This window comes from Eleutherodactylus coqui, chromosome 3 (genome assembly GCF_035609145.1).
Source record: "Eleutherodactylus coqui strain aEleCoq1 chromosome 3, aEleCoq1.hap1, whole genome shotgun sequence".
NCBI lineage: Eukaryota > Metazoa > Chordata > Amphibia > Anura > Eleutherodactylidae > Eleutherodactylus > Eleutherodactylus coqui.
The window spans coordinates 16,199,018-16,224,520 of record NC_089839.1 but is presented as its reverse complement, the minus strand read 5'-3'; the positions used below and the strand labels follow the sequence as shown (position 1 = coordinate 16,224,520).

The following is a 25,503-nucleotide window of genomic DNA, read 5'->3' as shown; positions in this document are numbered from 1 at the left end:
CAGTGATGCCTTCACAGTAATGGTGCTCCTTAGTGACCCTCCCACAGTAATAGTTCCCCTCAATATCCCATCACAGTAATAGTGCCCGTTACTGTCAAAGCACAGTAATAGTGACCCTCTCACAGCAGTACTGCCCTTTAGTGATCACCTCACAGTAATAGTCCTCCCTCAGTGACCTCCTCACAGTAATAGTACATCGTAGTGATCCCTTATAGTAATAGTGACCCTCTCACAGCAGTACTGCCCTTATTGACCTTCTCACAGTAATAGTGCCTTAGAAGCCCTTCACAGTATGTGTCCCTCAGTGAGCCCCTCACAGTAATAGTGCCCCTTAGTGACTCCTCAAAGTAAAAGTGCCAATTAGTGTCCCCTCATAGTAACAGTGGCCCTTAGTGACTCCTCACATTAATAGTGCATGTTACTGTTCACTCGCAGTAAAAGGGACCCTCTCACATTAAGTGTTCTTTAGCAATCACCTCATAACAATAGTGCCCCTTAATGACCCCCTCATAGTAAAAGTGCCCCTTAGTGACCTTCTCACAGTAATAGTTTCCCTTATTGACCCCTCACAGTAATAGTGCCCCTCAGTGACCCCCTCACTGTAATAGTACACAATAGTGACCACTCACAGGAATAGTGCCCTTTAGTGATCATTTTTAATAGTAATAGTGCTCCTTCATGACCCCCTCATAGTAATAGTGCTCCTTAGTGACCCCTTACAATTTTAGTGCCCTTTACTAACCACTCACAGTAACAGTGACCCTCACACAGTAATAGTGCTCCTTAGTGATCACCTTACAGCAGTAGCGCCCCCTTCAGTGACCCCTCACAGTAATACTGTCCTTTAGTGACCTCTCACAGTAAAAGTCCCCCTTAGTGACCCCCTCATAGTAACAGTGCTCTTTATGAAGTAAAATTAAAAATAGCCTATACTCACCTCTTTTGAACCCCTTGCCACTTTGTTTCACTTTGGTCTACCACTCATTTCTGGGTAGCAAGATCATATGATCGCTGCAGCCAACCCCCAGCCAACTCATGACTGGTATGGCTGAAGCTACCGTGTTTCCCTAGAAATAAGACACTGTCTTATATAAATTTTTGCCCCAAAAGAGGCACAGTGTCTTATTTTCAAGGGTGTCATATACTCACCTAGCCGGCGGTACCCGGCCTCCGGTGGTGCTGCGGCAGGCTGCTGTGTCATCCGCACTGACAGCACTCTCTTCCTGGTAACTAACGGGGTTTTGAATACCCTGCCTCCAGCAGGTGAGTGCTGTGATTGGATCACGAGCGCCACTGGCTCAGCCAATCAAAGCCAGAGCCAGCTGATGTCATTCACTGAATGGCTGTGAATGATCGAGCACTGACTCATATTGGCTAAAAGTCAGGGTAGGGCTTATTATTGGGGTAAGTCTTACTATCGGGGAAAAACTGTAGTAATTGGCTGAGGTCATCACAAGCAAATGGCACGTGTGAAAGGAGTATAGAATGATTCTTACTTTACCCCATTTCTGTGTGGGAAATGCCTCCTACCTCCTGAGACAGTTGGACAGCCCCCAAAATCTAGGACTGTCCCACTGAATCCAGGATGCTTGGTAGACATGCATAATGCAATCTTCAGTAGACACTTGGGGGTTCAGGCGTAGCTAAAGGCTCATGGGCCCCGGGGACAACAGTTTATCTTGGGTTCTCCCAACTTCTCTTAACCCCTTAACGCAGGAGTAATTTGAAGCTCCTGTGCCCCAATGGAAAACCTGTAACAGGGCCCCCAACTATAATGCTTTATTCATAGTAATGCGCTCTCTGTATGGAGAAGAGAGTCCTTATGGGCCCCCTAAGGCCCATGAGCCCGGGAGCAACTGCATCCCCTATAATTACGCCAGTGCTTGGAGTGCAGCAGAGGCTGAACACGACCAGTTGACATGGACCAGTATTTATAATATCTGGTAGTCCGACTCATGACCAAAAAGCTTCATTATAGTCAGAAAGTTCTTCAACTTTGTAACAGACTTGGTGTTTCCATTCTTATTTTCAATATCTGTTTCCTTTAAGTGAATAGGGAAATTTGTGTTCACATCCTGAAAACTTGTACTAAACTAGTTATCTTCACAGCTGAGGGTCTGCTACAATGTCCAGTGTAGCAAAAAATACAGGAATAGGGGTTATTACAAATTATCTTCCCAATTTGAAACACTCGTAACTCACGCTTAACCCTTTCCAATCGAATGTCGGACCTCGTCTGACATTGAGATTTCCCTGCATAACTTCCATGTCGGGCGAGGTCTGACACAAGTTTCAAACACCATGCAGAAGAGAGGTCCGTCATCAGTAGTCTCTTCTGCATATGTATATTACAGTATGCAGAACAGAGGTCCTACGTAATATACATATGAATATTATACAGATATATATTATACGTATTAACTCACATTTAAATTTCAAAAAATTGCTAATAAAATCACCACGACAGTTCAATTTTATGTGTTTCTGTTAAGTAATTACAAGGAATCCACAAAACGCTTTCCCACCCAAAAAAAATAAGCACTGTGGAGCGTGCGGTTGGCAGGGAAATTGGACTGGAAGGGGTTAAAGGGGCTTTCCAATCACATGTGCTATTCATGACCTGTCCTCACGATAGGTTCTCAATAGTTAATCGGCCGGGGTCAGCTACTCGGGAACTCAGCAGATCAGTTGATCGGATACCCACTGTCAGCGCTGCTATACACGGGAGTCGAAGCTGAAGCTGCTGCTACGACCCCCTGTGTAGTGATTGTAGGTGCAGCTCCTGCTTATTTCAATGAGATCTCAGCCTGCACTTACAAGCGCCAGCCACCATGCAGTGATCGGAGCAACGGCTCACCCTCCAACTGACAGCAGGCACCCAATGAGCAGATCTTCTGAGTTCTCGATTGGCAGACACCAGCCAATCAACTATCGATGTTGTATCCTGAGGACAGGCCATCGATTGTATTTATCCCTTTCATGACACTCAGATACGTAAATTTGATATCAATGAAAACAAGCTCAAAAAAGTTTTCTTGCACAACATCAAAAATGTTTTCCCCCCCTCCGCGGTGTCAGTGCTGCGCCCTTTGTCAGTGGACACATGGAGCCTGGAGTCACGTTCCTGCCGTATAGGTTGTAGTGGATCACTACTGGCTGATAGCTTCTGGGATATCGCAGATAATGTTAGGCGGAAAGAGTGGTATGTAGGGGTAAGGAAACGTGGAGGAAGAAGTTCACTATTGTCATTCACTGCAATCCATCTCTATGATTCTGTAATGTCATGGTTACAGGATGGCGTATTCAGACTGGATAAAGGAATTCACTCGGCTGGACATCTGTAATTTGCACCCTGACAGCCTGACCAGTAAAGAGCAGCACAAGTGGAGCACAACTATGTTCAATGGCAACTGGATCCGGGGGTCTACAGCAGGAGGGTGTCTGAACTTCCCAGGTGATATGCCTATTGCGGTGTCAGTACACATTGTCAATGTAAAAATGCATTCAAAGCTGCATTCATAACTCTGTAGGCTTCAGAGCTGAAATCTACCAGAATCCTTTGCTGGTAATTTGCATTCTAGGAAGTGACATCTTTATACAGGGCATCCAATATAGCTAAAACTTGCTGTCACCCTCTAAGCTGTTACAGGGGTGTTTCATGACAAGCTTGCTTACAGTTTAAAAGCAAGTGGCAGAATAGTGAGTGCAGCTCTGCAGTATAGTACCCGATAAGTAATGCATATGTACTTTAGTCTAATTAAACTACGCATAGTTGGCACCTCAGTGTGCCAGAGTGAAACCTAGGCCAACTTTGAGCTGGTGTCGGATTCTGCTACCATGTATGCCAGTTTCTGACATACATTATAGTAAATGTGATGGGCCCTGTATAGCCATGCCAGCAAAATCTAGTCCATGCCCACTTTTTGACAAAGTGGCGAGGCCCAGTGTAAAAGTCCTAAGAGGCACCACCATTTGGGCGTGTATGCAACAATTACGACTTTTTTATGTCAGAAAACTGGCGTTAAAAATTTAATAGATGTGCAACCAGCAATTCTACCAGCAGAATAATGAGTGCAGCTCCTGAGTATATTACAGGATGTAACTCAGGATCAGTACAGGATAAGTAATGTATGTACACAGTGACTCCACCAGCAGAATAGTGAGTGGTTGTAACTGAGGATCAGTACAGGATAAGTATTGTGTGTACACAGTGATTCCACTAGTAGAATAGTGAGTGCAGCTCTGGAGTATAATACAGGATGTAACTCAGGATCAGCATAGGATAGGTAATGTTTCTACACAGTGCCTCCACCAGCAGAATAGTGAGTGCAGCTCTGGAGTATAATACAGGATGTAACTCAGGTTCAGTACAGGATAAGTAATGTATGTACACAGTGACTCCACCAGCAGAAGAGTGAGTGCAGCTCTGGAGGATAATACAGGATGTAACTCAGGACCAGTACAGGATAAGTAATGTATGTACACAGTGACTCCACCAGCAAAATAGTGAGTGCAGCTCTGGGGTATAATACAGCATGTAACTCAGGATCAGTACAGGATAAGTAATGTATGTACACAGTGACTCCACCAGCAGAATAGTGAGTGCAGCTCTGGGGTATAATACAGGATGTAACTCAGGATCAGTACAGGATAAGTAATGTATGTACACAGTGACTCCACCAGAATACTGAGTGCAGCTCTGGAGTATAATACAGGATGTAACTCAGGTTCAGTACAGGATAAGTAATGTATGTACACAGTGACTCCACCAGCAGAATAGTGAGTGCAGCTCTGGAGTATAATACATGATGTAACTCAGGGTCAGTACAGGATAAGTAATGTATGTACACAGTGACTCCACCAGCAGAATAGTGAGTGCAGCTCTGGAGTAGTTTATTTTTGAATATAATTTTTGGTATAATAAAGATTTATAATAATGACTTGCTCTTGGTATATGCTTTTTGTGAGTGATGACTAATGATTGCAGTTTGAACAGCATTATATATAGATCATGAGGGGTCACTCCTTTTAGAGGCATTAATGTCTTGGGGTATCTGATGCTCTTTACAGGCATTGTTTATCAATGTATTGGATAATCGTTATCTATGACTACAATAACACCTTTGGAATCTGTGATGTTTCCTTCATATCAATATAATACATACCTAATATGGTCATTGGTAATTTATGTGTTAGAACGAAATAATTGAAGCATTTAATCTCAGGTGTAGATGAGCTTGACAAGTTTTGTGCGCCCATGATGCAAAATATGGGGTGTTGCTAGTGTTTATATACACTGGCAAAACGTTAATATGCATGGACTGGCCTGTCACCATGGAGACATGATGCAGAACATCCATTGGCTGTGGAGGGTTGTACCTCCTGAACCTGGTTATGTATTGGTTTTCATAGGCTGGTTTGTCACCATGGAGACAGGATGCGGAATGTTCGCTGGTTGCGGAAGGTTGTGCCTCCGGACTCCGGTTATGTGCTGTTACACTAATCAGTTGTTTGCTACTATTAACATTGAGATGGGGTGCAGAATATCTATTGGTTGCGGAGGATTGTGCCTCCGGACTCCGGTTATGTACTGTTATATCAATTAGTTGTTTACTCCTATCAGGTTGCTGTTGAAGCGTAGGTTACGCTGGGATAGAGCGTGATGACGTCACGGATAGGCGTGGTTTGTAGATGATGCAGCGCGGCGCACGTTGATGACGCCGCGGCACTATCTTTGATGACGCCGCGGCACTATCTTTGATGGTAGAAGAAGGCTGGTGGATAACGTAGCGCGGCGCATGCTTATGACGCCGCGGCACTAGCTTTGATGGTAAAAGGACGCCAGAGGATAACGCCATACTGCACATCTTGATGACGCCGCGTCACCTGCCCTGGATGCCGGAGTTCAACTATTGGCTGGATGAAACTTAGGTGCATGATGTGGATGACTCCGTGATGAGGTAACCGGAACCAGCAGCTGTTGAATATCCACTAATTGTAAGATGGGAGTGGTGATTAGGGGTTGATTGCCTTGTATTGGTTGACAGATATGTGCTTTTAGTATATAAGGTGGGTGATAGGGGTCAGATGCATGCTTGATAAAGACCAGCAATGGTCGAAACGTCGCTGCCTGTACCATCTATTTTTATGGAATTGGAATAAAAGATCGTCTTTTACATCATCTCCTTGTCTGCCGCAGATCTTCCTTATATCACGAGTAGAATACAGGATGTAACTCAGGATCAGCATAGGATAAGTAATGAAAGTCCTAAGAGCCACCATTTGGCCGTGTATGCAAAAAGTACGACTTTTTTATGCCAGAAAACGGGCGTACAAAATGTAATAGATGTGTGCCAGTGACTCCACCAGCAGAATAATGAGTGCAGCTCCTAAGTATAATACGGGATGTAACTCAGGATCATTACAGGATAAGTAATGTATGTACACAATGATTCTACTAGTTAAATAGTGAGCGCAGCTCTGGAGAATAATACAAGATGTAATTAAAGGGGTTGTCCCGCGCCGAAACGGCTTTTTTTTTTTTTCAATAGGCCCTCCGTTCGGCGCGAAACAAACACAAGGGATGGGTTAAAAAAAAAAAAAGTTTAGTACTTACCCGAATCCCCGCTTTGCGGCGACTTCTTACTTACCTTACCAAGATGGCCGCCGGGATCTTCACCCATGATGCACCGCGGGTCTTCTCCCATGGTGCACCGTGGGCTCTGTGCGGTCCATTGCCGATTCCAGCCTCCTGATTGGCTGGAATCGGCACACGTGATGGGGCGGAGCTACGCGATGACGCGTAGAAGGGGGCGGAGCCAGAACGCCGCTCGTGCCGAGACCCAAGAGAAGGGAGAAGACCCTTCTGCGCAAGCGCGTCTAATCGGGAGATTAGACGCTGAAATTAGACGGCACCATGGAGACGAGGACGCCAGCAACGGAACAGGTAAGTGAATAACTTCTGTATGGCTCATATTTAATGCACGATGTATATTACAAAGTGCATTAATATGGCCATACAGAAGTACTTACCCCCACTTGCTTTCTCGGGACAACCCCTTTAAGGATCAGCATAGGATAAGTAATGTATGTACACAGTGAATCAGTTGTTAATGTATATTAACTCTATATATAACAGGACATAACCTTTAGGGCTCTTACCTACTGGCGATAGATTTTCCAGCAATGCGAGAGTGAGTGAAAATGCATGATAATGAAACCAATGATTTTCAATAGTTTCATACGATGTGTTCACTCAAGCCTTGCAGCACTAGAAAATTCTGCAATATCGCCCATTGTTTTTATTGAAGTCAATAGAAGATCGTGAAGCAAGCTAGGAATCCTGCAGAGAGACGGGGCGGAACTACAGGGGATCTCTGACATATTTCCCCATATTTGGCTAGTGGGCATAACCAGTGCTTCCCCAGGAGCGGGGTTAGAGGGGTTATCAGAGTGATCACACTCCAGCCACATCCCTTCACTTGGCTAGAAAGGGATCACTATGATAACCCCTTATCCCCGCACCCTCTTAAGTCCCACCCCGATGTTGGGGAAGCCCTGGGAAAGCCCCCTAGCCCCGCCCCCTATCTCCAAATATGTGGAGATATGTCAGAGATCTCCTGTAGCTCCGCCCCCCTCTCTACTCTCTCTGAAGGATTCCTAGCCTGCTTTGCGATCTTCTATTGATTTCAATGGGGCTGGCGCTGCTGCCGCCGGCCCCATTGAGGGCAATAGGCGATATCGCAGATTTTTCTAGCACTGTGAGGCTTGAGTGAACACAAAGCAAATGAAAATGAAACAAATAAAAATCATTGGTTTATCATGCGTTTTCACTCACTCTTGCATCACTGGAAAGTCTATCACCAGTGGGTAAGAGTCCTTAATGCTTCATATTTTATATACTTCTAAATTTTATTTGAACAGCAAACCTATTTTTTACTTTAATTACATAACAAAAGTAATCTTATCTTACAATTCATACTTTCTTTACATGCAGCAACATTTTGGACAAATCCCCAGTTCCGGATTAATCTGACAGATCCAGATCATGACCATGATGGACCTACAGATGACCCTTGCTGTACGGTTATTGTGGGACTAATGCAGAAGTTTCGTAGGCAACAGAAAAAATTAGGAGATGACCTGTTAACTATCGGCTACGCAGTGTACCGGGTAGGTAGATGCTGGCGCATAAAATACCTTTATCCACAAATATCTATAAATGGGTGCACTACTGGGTGCTAATATCTCTTATTTAGTGGTTGTATACTGTTCCTAATATTCAACTGAAAAGGACTTCTGGGAGGAGCATTGTGTCGGGTAGCCCAGTTCTTTAGCCAATCAGCATCACCTGATATGCACTCCCCATTGGTCATTGGTTGAGAGCATTTGACACACAGACAACAGCTCAAGTGCCCTTTTCAGCTGGATACAAGTCACAGTATACACCCCCCACAGACTATGGTTTTAAGACTATATAGTAGAAGCTGTAAGCGCCTAACCTGTTTTCTCGAAAATAAGGCCTACCCTGTAATTAAGCCCTACTCTGATATTTCAGGGAGGCTTAAGATATAAGCCCTAGCTGCATTACGTTAAAAAAAAAGCAATACACTTCCCTCCCTCTGCTCTCCAGAGCTCCAGAATATTTCCTGCAGTCCTCGGCCGCCCACAGAAAATCACTTCCCAGTTAACAGATTCATAAATCCCACCTCCAGGAAGCGATGACTCTGGTTATGGACCGCTGCTCGGCCAATCAATGCAGCCCTGGATAAACCAATCACAGCCATCACGTTGTGGAGGCAGGATTTATGAATTGTCCAATCAATGCCGTGGCTCAGGGACGTGGAGCAAGGCTGCTAGGGAAGTATAATAAGAAATCCCCTGAAAATAAGACTTAGTGCCTCTTTAGGGGTGAAAAATTAATATAAGGCAGTCTCTATTTTTGGGGAAACACTGTAGTAGTTTATTCCATTTTGGGTGTTTTGGTCCCTTTTACTCCAGACATGGAAGCTTTACATATTTCACAAAAATATTGTACATGTTAATAAATGTGATATGAATGTTCTAAAAATTCTGTTTCTGTTTCACAGGTTCCCGAACAGGTACAATGATTTTCAGTACTCCGTCTTCACACTGATTTTCTGATAAACTCACTGGTCCTAGAATTATTGTTTCACTGCATCACTGTTTTAATGGATGAGCAATGTTGGATTTGGTATGTGAGTTATTAAAAGAGGTCTTTGCTTTGGATAATCCCTACTTGTTCGAAGAGTCCCTTGACCAAGAGTGGATCATAAAGTGTCTTCCTGCTGGGACTCTTAGTAATTAGTTGTATTGTGTCGAGAAACCTGTCAATGAGTGTTCAATTTCCCTGCAGTGCCACCGCAGGAGAAAAGAAGCATTGCACAGTGTCTATTCACATCAATGGGATGTCAGTCTAATGCTGGACCGGAAAGGTCCTTGGGAGAGAGAGATGATTTTAGTAACCACTCTCTACTGTGGCTCCTAAACAGAAGATCCCCTCTATTACCCTAGAATCTCCTAACAGGGGATATGCAAATGGGTTTTCTGAATTGCACTTTCTCTTGAACACTCTAACTATATTAACGGGAATTTTGTAATCAGAAAACAACCTCTTGCATAAATGTAGTGTTTATGCTAAACAAGTTTTTTGAAGGACTTTTGGTGATTTTTGATGCCCTACAGTTCTCTCACCGACCACTAGGCCTAATAATAGTCTGACACTTCATGTTCTGTAAAGAAAACCTCTTAGCAGTAGAGATGAGCGAGCATACTCGCTAAGGACAATTACTCGATCGAGCATTGTCCTTAGCGAGTATCTCCCCGCTCGGAAGAAAAGGTTCGGTTGCCGGCGCGGGTGAGAGGAGTTGCGGCAGTGAGCAGGGGGGAGCGGGGAGGAGAGAGGGAGAGAGAGATCTCCCCTCCGTTCCTCCCCACTCTCCCCAGCCGCTCCCTGCCCGCCGGCGGCAGCCAAATCTTTTCTTCCGAGCGGCAGGTACTCGCTAAGGGCAATACTCGATCGAGTAATTGCCCTTAGCGAGTATGCTCGCTCATCTCTACTTAGCAGTCATTGCATTATCATCACAGGCAGGATTACACTGAAATGGGACACCTATATATAGATAACACAAGCTCTATCCTTCTTGAAAGGTGATATCAGAGGTGTCCTCCTCCCTGCACATATCACAGAGCATGCACACAAGAATCAATGGGTCTGTTCCCATCTGTTGCGTCCATGGCCCATTGCATACCTGTAAATGCCGTTCACTGCAGCTCAAGCAAGATGGCTGCCCACCCCATAGTCATGTACAGATTATAGCATAAAAATTCTACAGTCAGAAAATAAAAACAGAAAATGGAAAATGTTTCACTATCTGATTTTAAGGAGTAAAAAATATAGCTCATACATTCCGATAAAGGCTGTTAGGATGAACTAACCTTATATTAAAACATATCTAATTAGATGATTTTTTTCCCCCAAATAGCGCCTCTCTCCTCTTTAAATGGTGTCTGGTATTGCATTCGAATCTGCAATGCCATGCACTGCTTTTGGCCCAGAGCGGGCCATGTCTGCACGAAAAAAACTCCAATCTCATAAAACACCTTCAAATACTGATAAAGTTTCTATATGATGTATGGTTTTGTCATTTAATTAGTCATTACATTACTAGTAGTGTTGAGCGAACTGAAAAAGTCGAACCCTGTTTCGGGTCAAACTTTGCTAAAATTTCAGTTCGGCACAAACCCCAACCTTAGTCGGCTCGTCTTGACCAAACCCACTAAAAAAACTCCTACTCCTATGTGGCTCGGTGGTTAGCACTGTTGCCTTGAAGCACTGCAGTCCAAGCCTCCTAGGTTCAACATCTGCTTGGTCAGATTTGAACCTAGAACCGCAGCATTGCAATGCAACACTCCTAACCACTGAGTCACCATGCTTCTTTTGCTTTCTTCCTTCGGAGGAGGAGAAAAAGGCGGAGAATATATTCTCCTTCTCCTCCTTTTTCTCCTTGTGAGGAAGGAGGAGGCTGAGGCAGAAAGAAGCACAGTGTCTCAGTGTTCTCACTGTTGCCTTTCAATGCTGCCGTCTAGGTTCAAATCTGACCATGGACAACATCTGCATGGAGTTTATATGATCTCCCTGTGTTACCTCTCCCTCTCTAGTGGAAAAGGCATGGTGGCTCAGTGGTTAGTACAGTTGCCTTGCAGTTCTAGGGTCCTAGGTTAAAATCTGACCAAGCAGTTGCTATCCTTGGTCAGATTGGAATCTGGGAGGCTTGGACCCCAGCGCTTTAAGGTAACAGTGCTAACCACTGAGCCACATTTATGGGAGAGGTTGAGAAGGTTTTTGGATCTTAAATAGTGTTATACACCAGTTTTAGGGGTGTTGAAGTTGCAGTTTAGTTCGGACAAATTTGGATCAAACTGCTTTTTGCCGGAGTTCTGTGAATTAACTGAATCATATTTTTCAAACGTTTGCTCAACACTAGTTATTATAATTAATGAGTTTGTTGAAGGTACAACAATTGCCATTGTAGAAACACTAAAAATGGAAATCTTGAAGGAAAACGGAGAGAAAATTGGCCTCCGTTGGGTGAATTGAGGTTTATGGAACCACATATATACAGGATATGCCACAAATGTCTTATAGGTGGAGGTCCCGGGGGCCCGTTCTGCTGTAATTCCAATAGATGTCAATGAAGATAGCATAAGGTTGGCCGCCTCTCCATTTGGTCTCCTTATGTAGCCACCTTAGCTTGCTAAGACCCCCTGTCTCCTGTTAGGCGGGGTCCCTGAGGTGGGCACATCCTGTGGTAAAATGACCTCTGTAGTCATAGATAAATTCTTTTTGTCTTTCCCTGTATAGATGCTGAACAAAACTGACATCCATCTCGACAAAGGCTTTTTCCAGAGCACTGTATCGGTCGCTCGCTCCAACGCCTTCACCAACATGCGGGAAGTGTCCCAACGGATGAAGTTACCAGTCGGACATTATCTGATTGTACCCTCCACCTTTGAGCCACTTAAACCCGGTGATTTCCTCCTGCGAATCTACTCAGAGAAATCTGCGGTGACGCTGTACGTAAGAGGACTGCGCACAGACGTCATGCATGAGGGAAAAGGCCTAACGAAAAACTCATTATTGGTTCTTCTATTTGTTTCTGCACACTTTATGAATATTGTTTGTATAATTAGAATCCTAGAATGGAAGAGACCTCCAGCGTCATCGGGTCCAACCCCCTGCTCCTATAGGGGTTGTCTGGGAGTTTTAAAAAAAGCTGCTTTCTTCCAGAAACAGCGCCACATCTATCTATAGGTTGTGTCTGGTATTGCTATTCGGCTTCATTGCTGAGCTGCAATGCCACACACAACCTGTGTATAGGTATGGCGCTATTTCTGGAAAGACGCAGCCATGTTTTTGCATTAGAGAGGTTTTTTTCTTCATACCCATAAAGATGCCCCCTTGGATCGACTAACTGTGCATATTTATAGTAACAGGAAGAGGTACTGCCAAAAATTTCTGGCATCTTCCCAGGGAGGGAGAGGGATTCTAAAAGATGTTACAGACCCATGTCTTCTGGCAACTGTGAAGGAAAGAGTCCCTGGTCCTTCGGGTTTGACTCTTGAAGGTGAAGTTGGATAAGTAAACTCCACTCAGTGCTTCTATTATGTACTGCAGGGCGAGGAAAAAGTCTGGACACACCCGTTTGACTGGGATAGTTAGGAGAAAATTGACTTCCAATGTGTAAAAGTATTAATTGGGAGAGAGGCAGCATTTTTTGGTGGGGGAGACCTCTTCATTGTCCATTTTGAACTCCGCCATATTGAATTCAAGTTTATCAAATGGGATGGGGTTCATGTGATATATCAGTCTTGGCTAGAATTTACTCAGAAACTCACTGGAAGTGTCAGTTTTGCCCGGGCTTTACTTGTTTAGGAGTTAAGAGAGGGCAAATTGCCCAAAGTGCTTTACATGACGTGTTCGATGTGCCCACTATTCTGCACATATGCGGAAACAATACAGACTTTAGTTCACCTGATATGGTGAATCCCATAGAGCTGTGAAGTATCACCTGCAGTTCTTCAGTGTGTTTGCGAAGACTGTACTAAATGTTCAACCATTTGAAACCGCCAGAATAGTGGGCACATCGAACACGTCATGTAAAGCGCTTTGTGGAATTTGCCCTCACTTAAGTACTAAACAAGTAAAGATTGGGCAAAAATAACACCTCCAGTGTGTTTGAGGCAATTCTAGCCAAGACGTATAAATCACATGACCCCTTCCCATTTGAAAAACCTGAGCTGAATTCAATATGGCGGATTTCAAAATGGCAAGCAAATGCAACCCGCCTGCTAATTAATACTTTCACACACCAAGTAAATTTTCTCATATCAGTTAAACAGGTGTGTCCAGACTTTTGCCATATCCTCTATATCTCTTTTAAAGGTTTTTTTCTGAGCTTTTACAAAAAACTTGCCCAAGGATAGAGAATAGTAAAAAAAAATGCAATAGTCATTACTCAATCTGTCATGCTGCCTCTGGTCCAGCACTGCCAACCCTGCTGAAACAGGAAGCAATGATGTCACATTCGTTGCTCACCTAACTGCTGCAGCCAATTGCTGCCCTCAGTCCTCATGTGACATTCATGCAAGCATTACAGCTAATGCCAGTGATTGGCTGCAACAGTCATATGAACAATGAATGTGATGTCATTGCTTCCTGTATTAGAAGAGACCAGAGCAGAGGGAACCATGTTGGTGGCACTGGAGCAGAGGCACAGTAGAAGGATGAGTAATGCTGTCTTATGTGTGGGGCACAGAATGCTAAGGCAGCATTATGCAGTCCTAAGCTTTCGCTCATGACCTGAAGGTTGCAAGTTCAATCCCTGCTTGGCTCAGGTAGCCGGCTCAAGGTTGACTCAGCCTTCCGCGGTCGGTAAAATGAGCACCCAGCTTTGTGGGGGTAATAAATAAATTACCTGAAAGTGCTGCAGAATAAGTTATACAAATAACAAGATTTATTTTATTTATTTATTTTAATGCCATTCCCTACTTGAGAGCAAGATTTTGTTTAAAGGTCAACAAACCCATTTAAAGGGGTATTGCTATGTTATAATGTTATGACTACGATCTGCCCTTCTGATCTGTGGGGCTCAGACCTCTTGGACTCTCGATGAACTCCAAAGTAGAGGGACAGATGGTCCTTCATCATTCATTTTGAGGATCGATGGGGACTCAGGTAGTTGTACCTCAACTAATGCCCCTTTAGGAACTGGTGCTTGGTACATCGCAGTATTGGATAAACTTTTGTAACTCTTTTTGTCTACTAGGGAGGTTGGCAACGTGGTGAAGGTTGATCCCATTGAGGTAATATATGGTGTTTAGTCATAGTTTATCAAGACATAAGCAGTAAGCAATGCATTGAAATCAATAACAAGGTGTCAGGGTTTCTGATTGGGATCCCCTCTCATTTTTTCAATATGGGGATATATGAGGGGGTTTTAGTCAGACTTTGCCTTTAAATAGTCTCTCCACCCAATAGGCATTTGCATAGCTTCTAGTAAACAATATGGTGCTGTACAGGGGCATGAAGAGTGCCTATAGGACTTTAATACAGAGCTGTAGGCTCTCTGTGTGCCACCATACAGGCCCCTTATGTAAAGGCTTTGACAATGTAGCGGTTTTAATAAACAGGTTTTAGTATGAAGTGGCTAATAAAGTTTTATTCTGTTCTCAGCCTCAAGACTCAGAGTTGGCCATGACCAAGCAAATCGAGGACGTGTTCCAAAAAGTCGCGGGAGATGTAAGAACATTCCAATCATTTCCATAATAATCGGCAGTGAAATGTTACATGTGTCCCACTATGTGTGCCTAGGGGATGAATAACTGGAAATCCATAAAAATCCCTGATCACTACTTTAGCTCTAGTAATGGCACCCTCTAGTAATATGTTCAAACACTCCCCTTGCAGCACTCCTGCATAGGCTGTCGTTAATAGGCATACTGGCCCTTTAAGAGTATACAGTGTCTAATGAAAAATTCACAAATTCTCTCTCGCAGAAAGGTGAAGTCACAGCGAAGGGTATTCAGACTATCCTGAACCAACTTCTGTCGAAGAGTAAGTAACGCTTTCATCACTAAAAATAATCAGAGCCAGAAAGCCAGAAGGGGTGGGGTTTATATACATTTGCATTAAGGGGGTGTTTTCTGGAAGTTGTTTTTTTTTTTTTTAATATCTATGGTTTTCTATTTTATTTATTTATTTTTTGTTTTTTAGATACAGACTTGAAATCCAATGGCCTTACCCTGGATACATGCAGAGAGATGGTCTCCCTCATGGATGTATCCTTTAAATGACAGCTAATGCAGAGCATGCTGGGACTCTTATGGATTGGTACTAAGAGTACCCAATGAATATCTGCCCCCTTCCTAATTAAAAGAAACTTGGCCTGTGCATGCACTCGAATCACAGTGGCACATGCTGTTCAGCTGAATGATCCTTCCTTTATTATAATCAAGCTGCATGAGGTTTTATAGACGGTATGCATAGTTAATACATCATGAAGTGCGAATCTGTAGCTGATTGGTTATTGCCTTTTATGGGTCTCTTCCTCCAGGAGCTGATGTCATCATCTTGGAATTCGTGGACGAGTAACACGGTGGGAGGGGGGAGCAAGTAGTTAGCAGGCAGCTGTGTTAGTAGTGTAGAAAGGAAGCACACATTTGCAATAGGCATTTTACTTAGTTTATTACAATCTATTACAGCACTACAAGAGAAAGTTATCAGGAAGAAAAAAATAAAACTTCCCAACAAACACGTCAGTCATCCATAGAAAATGTAAAACAGTCCTGGAACACCCCTTTAAATACTTTTAATGCATTTAAACAATAAAAATGGTTGCAAAGATGTTCAGGCCCTTAAGATGTAAAGACAGAGATACAACGGGGCATATATATCAAGTCTATTTGCCAGAATTCTGGCGTACAAATGCCAAAATTGTGGATTTTGTTTTGCAAGGTTTAAAGGGGTTTTCCAGTTAAATACTATTGATAATATAATAAGGATAGGTCATCAATAGAGATGAGCGAGCACGCTCAGATAAGTCAGTCACTCGAGCGAGCCTCACTGTTCTCGAGTAACTGCATTCTTGTCCGAGCATGCTCAAGTGGGCGGGGGGGGGGGGGGGTGAGCGGGGAGCAGCGGGGGTTAGAAGGGGGAGAGAGAGATCTCTCTCACTCTCTCCCCCGTCGGCCCCCCGAGCACGCTCGGACAAGAATGCAGTTACTCAAGAAGAGCGAGGCTCGCTTGAGTGACTGACTTATCCGAGCATGCTTGCTCATCTTTAGTCATCAATAGTTGATCGGCCGGGGTCCGTTGCTCGGGATCCTGACCCATCAGCTGTGCAGGCGTATGCTGTCAGCACCGCAATAACACAGAGGTCGGAGCGGTAGCCTACTCGCTGACCTCTGTGTAGTGGCCGGTGTTTGTAACTGCAGGCATGGCAGACCCCGGCTGATCAACTATTGATGACCTATCCTGATGATAGGTCTTCGGTAGTATTTAACTGGAAAACTCCTTAAAGCTGGGCCCCACTGCTTTTTTAAAAAGTGGTCAGACTTAGCAGTAGGTGATATGAATGCGCAAGGCCGTGAGATTTACTGTCATTTACCGCAGAAACTGCCATAAATTATAGCTGGAGCCTACACCTGCTTACAGAGTTACGCTGGCGCTTAGCTTACTTTAACCGGCGTATGAAATGCTGATCTAATTCAATAAGCCCCAAAATGCAGAAGTGTTTGCAGGATGATGATCCTCCCAAAGCACGAGATGTGGATCTCTTTTTGCGTGTTGCCCATGGTTTCCTTTTTGGGTGGGCACATACTTTTCGAGGGGCGAATATACTTTTTGGGTGTGCACATGCCTTTTAATCCCTTTACGCCCTAGCCTAGGGTGTTCAATTACATCCTGGGCACTAACGATTTGTGTGGAGTGAAATTGGGAGCTGATCCTATTCCATACACAGTGAGTGTCAACCATCTTTGATATCTGACACTCAACCACAACAGCCGCGATCAGCGCGAACAATGATCGCCGCTGTTAACCCTTCAAATGTCACTGTCAATTCTGACAGAGGCATTTAAATGCCCCGATTGGTACTCAGAGATCTGGACTGGCCTCTCCATGGCGATATCGTGAGGTGACTGTCAGTTGCTGTTCTTGATAGACTGCCTGTCAGAATGCAGTAGAATGCAATTCTATGGTATTGCAATATACTCTATGAACGATCAAATGATCGCAAGTTTAAAAAAATGTAAACTACAGGAAGTCCTGCAAAAAACAAGCCCTCAAGCAACATCGGCAGAAATATCAAATAGTTATGGCTATCAGAAGATGGCAGTAGAAATTTTTATTTTTTCCCAAGAAATTTTTTTAAAGTAGTACAGCAATAAAAAAACACTATATGAATTTGGTATCAGCGTAATCGTACTGACCCACAGAATACGGTTATCATGTCATTTTTGTTGTAGTTTCTACGCCATTAGGCTGGATTCATACGAACGTATATCGGCTGGGTTTTCACACCCAGCCGATATACGTCGTCTCTCTCTGCAGGGGGGGAGCCTGGAAGAGCCAGGAGCAGTGCTCTGAGCTCTCGCCCCCTCTCTGCCTCCTCTCCGCCCCTCTGCACTATTTGCAATGGGGAGAGGCGGGACGGGGCTGGTCTAATTCGCGGAACTTAGCCCCGCCCCATCCTGCCTCCTTTCATTGCAAATAGTGCAGAGGGGCAGAGAGGGGGTGGAGAGGAGGCAGAGAGGGGACGGGAGCTCAGTTCCTGCTCCTGGCTCTTCCAGCCCCCCCCCCTGCAGATGAGGACACCGTATATCGGCTTGGCGTGAAAACCGAGCCGATATACGGTTGTCTAAATCCACCCTTAAAACAAGACTCCCCAAAGATGGTGGAATTGCATTTTTTCAGTACATCATATGGTACATTAAATAGTACCATTGGAAAATACAACTCGTCTTACAAAAAAAAAAGCCCTCGGACAGCTACATCAATGCGTAAAGTAAAAGTTATAATTTTTTTGAAGCTGGGGAGGAAAATCCAAAAATGAAAAAAAGGACCACTTTACCTTGCTGTTTATATATAAGGATGTTATTCTTAACTAAAACCCAACCAGATGGATGGAACCAGGACTCTGAGTCTTACAGAATTCAAAACCCTATGGCTGAAGCTGCAGAAATACATAGTACGGCCAATCCTCAGAAGCTTCTCTCATCCATGCATTATATACAATGGGGGATGGGGGGGGTCATTTGATTTGTCATAGAAGCTGGATAGCTGTAATAAACATCACTTAAAGGGGTTGTCCAGGGTTACAGAATGTAATCTTGTCACATGTTCAAAAAGAATCAATTTTTCTTTGAGTGTTTTTGAAAATTTTTGCCTTTCCCACACACCAGCAGCCCAATGGAAAATATATTGCTGCGCTGATGAGTCATCCAGCACTAGAGTCACTGGATGATGCAGAAATGCGACTCATATACTACAGTTGGCCTATATGTTCCAGGTTAAGGACCCTAATTTTAAATGGAATATCATGAAGAGAAACCCATCCTTATACCCTTTAAAGGCACATGGACATCATAGACAGGAATCCCACCACTTAAAGGGGATGTGTGAAAAAAAGAAAAACAATTTTAATGATTGGGCAGATGATAAAATAAAAAAAGAGCACATGCTCAACTGTATTTGAACCCCCCACAGCTCCCAGAACCCAGCTGACCGGCACCTGCTGCTACATCCCCATCCTCTGCTGTGAGAAGTCAGGTGATCAATGCAGCCAGTCAGAGGCCTCAGCGAACTCCTGGCATCATGGCGCTCAGGATGTGAGTGTTGAAGCCAGGAGTTTGTAGGGCGTTGCAGCCTCTGACTGGCCAGAGTGGTCACCTGACTTCTGGCAGCCGTCTGAGGCAGAGGACGGGGTATGGGTAGCACAGTCGGTCAGGTGGATCCCAGAGGGCCGAAACCAGGTGAGTATGGTCTCTTTTTATATTTCATCGTTTGCTATTAAAATGATTTTTCTCATACAACCTCTTTAAGACTCTAACTATAAGCAAGAGTGGGGGGAGGCTAAAAAAGAGTAACTTTGATGAACCTGCCCCATCCATGCACTATATTTATCTTCCTCCATTTATTTGAATAGCCCTATATTTGGGTCTCCAGAGCTTCTGGCTGTTATTACCAGAGGTCTCTGAAGCCAGACCCATACTGATAAGCTGATTTATGGGCTAGCTTCCACATAGTAATGCAGTTGTCATAATAAGATATCCCTTTTGATTTACATAATAGCCACAAGTTCTCTTTGGTGTCAGAAAACCTCTCAACATTCCTGCTAAATATATCTAAAAGAGGAGGAGCTTGTGCAAATGAATTTTAACCAGTTTTCCTTCTTTATATATCTAATAGAACATCTTCATCAAAAACGAAAAGAATAAATCAGGAAGTGTGGATGCTCATGAAATGAGATCGGCCTTGAAGGACGCAGGTGATTGTTTTTCTACTTATACAATAAAATAATTATGTCAATCTGGTCATCCCAGAAGATGACCGGCTACATGACCTTAGATGTTCAGTTATATGACGCTATTTAGAACTCCCCTATATGACTAATGAAAAGCAGTAATTGTGGCAGACCCAGTCATTTGAATGGCTGCATGTAATACTACTTTTCTCCTGTAGTGGCCACTATAGGAAAAATGAGCAGCCATCTGAATTTTCTCCTGGCAAATAGTTGATGACCCTGATAACTCAACCCCTTCATTATAAGTATTCAGTCTATGGGATGAGCTGTTCACCTTATCCTTATCTTCCTAGGCTTCAGTCTGAATAACAAAGTCCAGCAGACTATTGCTCAGCGCTATTCCGAAAGTGACCTGACGATCAATTTTGACTCTTTCATTTGTTGCCTGATACGTCTGGACACCTTAATGAGTAAGTGTACTTTTACTGCTTGTGCTCGATGGAAATCCTCAGGACTTGGTATCGAATTTACATCTCAGGAGCCTATAGATACAAATTGGCTTGCACCTTAGACTCCACCCATCTAGTAGGCCACACTTTAAAGGGGTTGTGCCAAGATGCAGGTGGGCATATGACATCATAATTTAGGGTCTACTACTTAGACTATTTTTCAGGGGTGTTGATAGCAGGACCTGGAGCAATCAGCTGATCACCCCGAGCCCTACATTCTCAGAGGTGTGATGCATCTTGGCACAACTATTTAATGGTTTAAGTTGGCTAAAAATCTGCTTGTCTTGAAGGTGGATGATGAGGATAATTTGGAAATCTTCACCTGTAATTAACCCCTTGCTGATGTGCACAGTATATGAACAATCAGATGTCATTGTAAGGAGTGTCTGTCGGCCATCTTTGAGAGTTGACACCCGTCTACATCAGTCATGGTGATAATCCTGATCGCGGCCGTTAGCTCTATAAATCTGCTGTCAATTCTGACATTTTACTTTTCTTAACAGAAATGTTTACTCTTTTGGACAAGAAAAACAGTGGAACGATCAAACTCAACGTAACAGAGGTACATCGATGATTTATTTTCTCAATTCAACCATTGTGGCTCTAAAAAGGGAAAGGGACCAACTTATTCTGCAGCGCTTTCAGGTCATTTATTTATTAACAACACCCCACCTCCCCCCAAGCTGGGTACTCATTTTACCGACCTTGGTAACTGTGGAAATAACCTTTTTTTTTTTAAAGGGGTTTTCTCACAAAAAACATGTATCTACCATTCACAGAACAGGTGATAAATGTATAATCACTTGGGGTCCAACCACTTGGACCTCACCCGTCAGTGGAATGCTTGTCCATTTAAAGTCTATGCGACTGACGAAGATAGTTGAGTAGAGCACCTGGCTGCTACCGTCAGACGATAGAGTATAGACAGAGTATTAACATGCCTGACCACCGCTCAAACAGGATTTCCACTGATCACAAGAATTAAGATGCCAAACAGTGGGGTCTCCAGTGATCGCAATTAACATATAGATATTATTTGTAGGAAAATTCTTTAAGAGACATTGGGGCAGATTTACTTAGACTGGCATTTTACACACTGGTCAAAGTAAAATGTAAGGCCTCAGTCAGACAGGCGTTTTTTCGCGCGTTTTGTGCATGCGCATGCGTTTCGCGCATATATAGAACCAATAGTTCGCTATGATATCGGTCACATGTCCGCTTTTACGAAAAATTATAGGACACAACGATTCGCAAATCGCACCTATCTCCGTTCGCCGTTTTATGTGCGCACCAAAATCATTTTTTTCGCCGGTCAGACGAAGTTTCATGCGCATTTTGATGCGCACGGCGATTTTTCTCCGGTCAGACGGGCATTTTGCAGCGATGATAAACGCGGGTAGGTGCAGATTTTTCCCGCGATTTTTCACCTCCGGTCACGCGATTTGCGCATGCGCATCCGACATGCGATGCGCAAAACGCGCGAAAAAACGCCCGTCTGACTGAGGCCTAAGCTGGTGGCAGTGTTGACAAATGTAAGAAGACGCGTAAGCCTCAATACATTTGTCGAGTCTGATGGCACCTTTGAGTTCCAGACTTTAACCTACTCGAGCTAGTAGCTGGCATAGGTTTCTGCTATAATGTATGTCACATACGGGCCACACATGGCTATGCCCCCTGATTCTATGCCATGCCCACTTTTTAAAAATAAGTATCAGGATCTGGCACAAACCAATAAAGTAGCAATTTTGATGCATGATTCTAAACTGCAACTTTTGTATGCCAGTACAAAGTTTGATAGATATGCCTATTTGGGTTCCTATACTGTGACTTTATCTTATACTGATTTGGATTGTTTTATTCTTTTCAGTGGCTGTGCGCTACACTGGCCTAGAAGACGATGTCGCCAACTCCAAAGACTCATCACAGAGTTGTTCCAGATACTTTAAGTTGTTGTATTGATGTTTTTGCTGTGATTGCAGTGCTGGGTACTAAGTGGATGCCAAGCCCTTAGGAGGGCTTTGATGATTTTATTAATGTTTGAATAGATTATGAATTTTCTAAAATTCTGTTGTCACGTTGTTGTTATGGGGTATTAAGTGCAGAATCATGGGGGAAGTTGAAATTTCTTTTAATTTGCACAACTTAATAAAATGTGAAGACTTTCCAGAATCACCGGTCATCCATTTTTCACTTGTGTTTAATAATGCACAGTTTTGACATTCATGAAGAAAAATGTCATGATGTTCCAATAGTAAAATGCTTGAAAATGCATCACACTCACATGCAAATAAAATGGCAAGCAACTGCAATGCATTTTTTTTTCACTCTCACACAGAAAATAACGATTCTTGCAGCAGAATTACAGAAAAATAGGACATGCTGCAATTTTCCAATCTTGGACTAAGGGCGCCCACCCACTGGCGATTTTTTTTCCTTTGCGTTTTGCGTTTTTTCTCAAGAGCAATTAGTATTGAATGTGTTCCTGTCCACTGGCGTTTTTTTTTCTCGGTCCGTTGCAATTTTTAACATAGGAACTGTCAGTTGCATATGTGTCCTTATTTTTCTCTTAATGCACCCATGAATGTCAATGGAAATTAACGGAAAAGGCGCGAAAAAGCCGCAAAATACACACGGAAAACGCGCCAAAAACGCGCGGAAAACGCTGCGTTTTTCACGCACGAAAATCGCAAACGCCAGTGGGTGGGCGCCCTAAGAGTGAATTTACAAAGCGTGATTCTCCCATGCAGATGCTGATTGTCAGAATAACAGAGCCCGCATGGGGAAAGAAACCATTAATTTCAATGGGTTAATACACATGATCGATTGTTCTCTCAGACCAATAGTCCTAAATAAAAAAAAAATCACAGTATCTCCTATTTTTCTGTAATTCTGCTGCAAGAATCGCCTATTTTCTATGGGTGCATGAAAGAAAATGCATCGCAATCACATACCAAGCCATTTTCAAGCATTTTACTATTGCAACTACATGTTTTTTGGGGGGAAGGGTTGCGCACGTGTAAAACGGATGTATAGCTGATGTAAATCATGTGTTTTTACATCAAACGAACACTCCGTGAGATCACAGGTGATATGCTCAGTTTTTCACTGGCCTACTTTGCACTCTATCAAATGTGATAGAAAGCATGTTAGACACTTTTCTGGCAAACTGACATCTTTTCGATAGTAAATCTACCCCTGCCTATACAATGGGATATAGCAAATAAACAGCGTCAATGGTGGCCGAGGCGAGTAGTTTTATTTACCGTCCTGTGTGTATTTATGGAGTTGTTTCTTCATCTTTGTCATGTTCTTAAAGGGGTTGTCTTGTGTGGAAACCATCTTCTCTTTATAAGGTCTTGTCAACAATTGGCTGATCACTACAGGTCCATCTCCTGGAACCCCTGGCGATAATAGTTTCAGGAGTAATGTGGCATTGCATGGCATCCATTAGAGTCCTTCACAGCTGCCTTCTGCTTGGGCCAATAGAGTGGAGGGTCTGAACAAGGAACCCCCTCTATGTTCTCTGTAGACCCTAACTGGGCATATGGACAGGCGTTGTCCTTATGGGACAAACCTTTTTAATTCTGGGAAGCAAACTTCATTTCCATCTACTCTTCTTCCATAATGGTTGGACGACCTAGAAAGATGGGTGACAATAGGATTATATGTCTGATTATGAAAGCTTTGGGGAAAAATGTCTAAGGTTTCTCACCTTTTTAAGGACATGACCACTATGAGGCAACCATGAAATCTTAAAATCTGTAGTCAATAGTCTGGAGTCAACCATTCAGTCCCTTCACCTGTGAGCTAGAGTAAAGAATGACAACAAAGAGTGTCACTCTCTCTGGAGGAATCGACTTGGCCATTTCTATAGGGGATCAGTGTTGCTCTGCACCCCCTTGCTGAATTGGAGTAGTTAGGCCGATCTGACTGCGGCTCCCGAGCCCTGTATTGTAGTCCCATCCCCTCCAGTCCAGGACCCGGCCAGGAGACTGGCGCTTGCCAGAACCAGTCTGGACAACGCTGTAGTGCTTTATAGAAGTTCCCCTCTGCCTGCCCGTGCCACAGTTGGGGAGGGGGAAAGATGCAGAGCGTCGGACGGTACCATTTTGTTGAAGCTTCTATAAGTGATGCGGGTAGTGATGTGGCGAGTATGCCACTGCCAAAAAGACTCAGCCCCAATGTATGGAAGTTTAAAGGGGCTAGGTCCCTCCTAATCCCCACCCTCTGTGATTCGGTCAGCATCTACCTTGGCCATAAAAGGGAATAGAGCTGCGTCACTGCATTTGCATTACAAGGACAGTTCATTGAAGTCAATGGGCACTGTGTAATGCTTGACTTTCCCAGCGGTGGCGCTGCAGTGAAACTAAAATTTTATAAAAGGATCAAGAAGAGAAATGTACTAAAATCTCACAAAAGAGCGGAACAACAAAAAAGAAAAAAATATCTGTGAGCACAGAGTCGGTACAGCTGCCCACTCTACAGGTCAGTACTATGGCGGAGGAGGCACTGTAAGTACCGCCACAGGGTGCCACAACATATAATGAAAGATTGGCAAAAGAACCTCCATATAAAATTGGCACAGTAGAGGTCTATAGAAGTCTATGAGCACCATATTATGAATCGGTAAGGTGGTGGAGGTGCTGCTCCTGAACGCAAGCCCCGCCTTCTTGTGAAAAGCTATTTCTATCTCATATCTATCATTTTAATATCCATTTATAAATCAATCAGTCATAATTGATATTGATTACAGTAGATTATAGGATTGATGTCATGTATGTCAAAAACCTTGTCTGCAATTTACAGATAAGGTTCAGTAAAGTAAGTAATAGAGAAGGAATCTGAAGGCTACACATGGGAACTTTCCCTGCAAGTCTTGCAGGAATGAAGAAGTGGCTGGACCCTTCTCATGTAGGTAGGGCCCATTATGAGGCATAACAAAAACATATTTTAACCAAGTTGTTTTCACAATGAACAGTATTATTTTCTGTATGTGCTAGCACTTGAAACCGCATGAATGTATATTTTTACATATGCCAGAGATGATTAATGCGTATGTCAGAAGCATCATGTACCCTTTTCTTCAAATGTCCATAAAACAAGATGCACGTAATAAAAAAAGGAATGACCTTTATGGACGTACATGATGGATGTAATTTATAGATTGTCCACTTGAAGGATCCAAGGCATCAAAATTGAAATGACTATATCAGGGCTTTAGTTCAAGGCTTTCCACAACAATCCTAAGTGGCAGACTCCCATCCATTAACAGTACTGTTGACCTATCCAGGGGATAGGTCATAGTTAAAGACCTGAATACCCCTTTAAAGAAAAAACTGTAAAAGACCTTTTTGCCAGTGTGAGGAAAATTATATCTCAGTATGATTTAGTTTGCATTTCAGTATAATTTCAGCTATGTTTGCAGGCAGAATGTTCTGCAGAGTAAATTC

The 25,503-nt window shown here is 43.4% G+C and overlaps 1 protein-coding gene across 1 annotated transcript in view; it reads left to right on the top strand.

The window, feature by feature from the left end:
• The window catches only part of LOC136619703 (calpain-8-like), a 45,083-nt gene extending 22,884 nt beyond the window's left edge, over nucleotides 1–22,199 (top strand). The window contains exons 9-21 of the mRNA XM_066594470.1: nucleotides 3,294–3,454; nucleotides 7,997–8,172; nucleotides 9,090–9,101; nucleotides 11,885–12,096; nucleotides 14,349–14,385; nucleotides 14,756–14,821; nucleotides 15,079–15,136; nucleotides 15,296–15,360; nucleotides 18,201–18,269; nucleotides 19,490–19,568; nucleotides 19,898–20,014; nucleotides 20,557–20,615; nucleotides 21,921–22,199. Of these exons, the coding sequence (XP_066450567.1) occupies nucleotides 3,294–3,454; nucleotides 7,997–8,172; nucleotides 9,090–9,101; nucleotides 11,885–12,096; nucleotides 14,349–14,385; nucleotides 14,756–14,821; nucleotides 15,079–15,136; nucleotides 15,296–15,360; nucleotides 18,201–18,269; nucleotides 19,490–19,568; nucleotides 19,898–20,014; nucleotides 20,557–20,615; nucleotides 21,921–21,944 (1,135 nt within the window). The 3' untranslated portion in view covers nucleotides 21,945–22,199. The remainder of the gene's footprint in view (nucleotides 1–3,293; nucleotides 3,455–7,996; nucleotides 8,173–9,089; nucleotides 9,102–11,884; nucleotides 12,097–14,348; nucleotides 14,386–14,755; nucleotides 14,822–15,078; nucleotides 15,137–15,295; nucleotides 15,361–18,200; nucleotides 18,270–19,489; nucleotides 19,569–19,897; nucleotides 20,015–20,556; nucleotides 20,616–21,920) is intronic.
• Nucleotides 22,200–25,503: the final 3,304 nt, after the last annotated feature.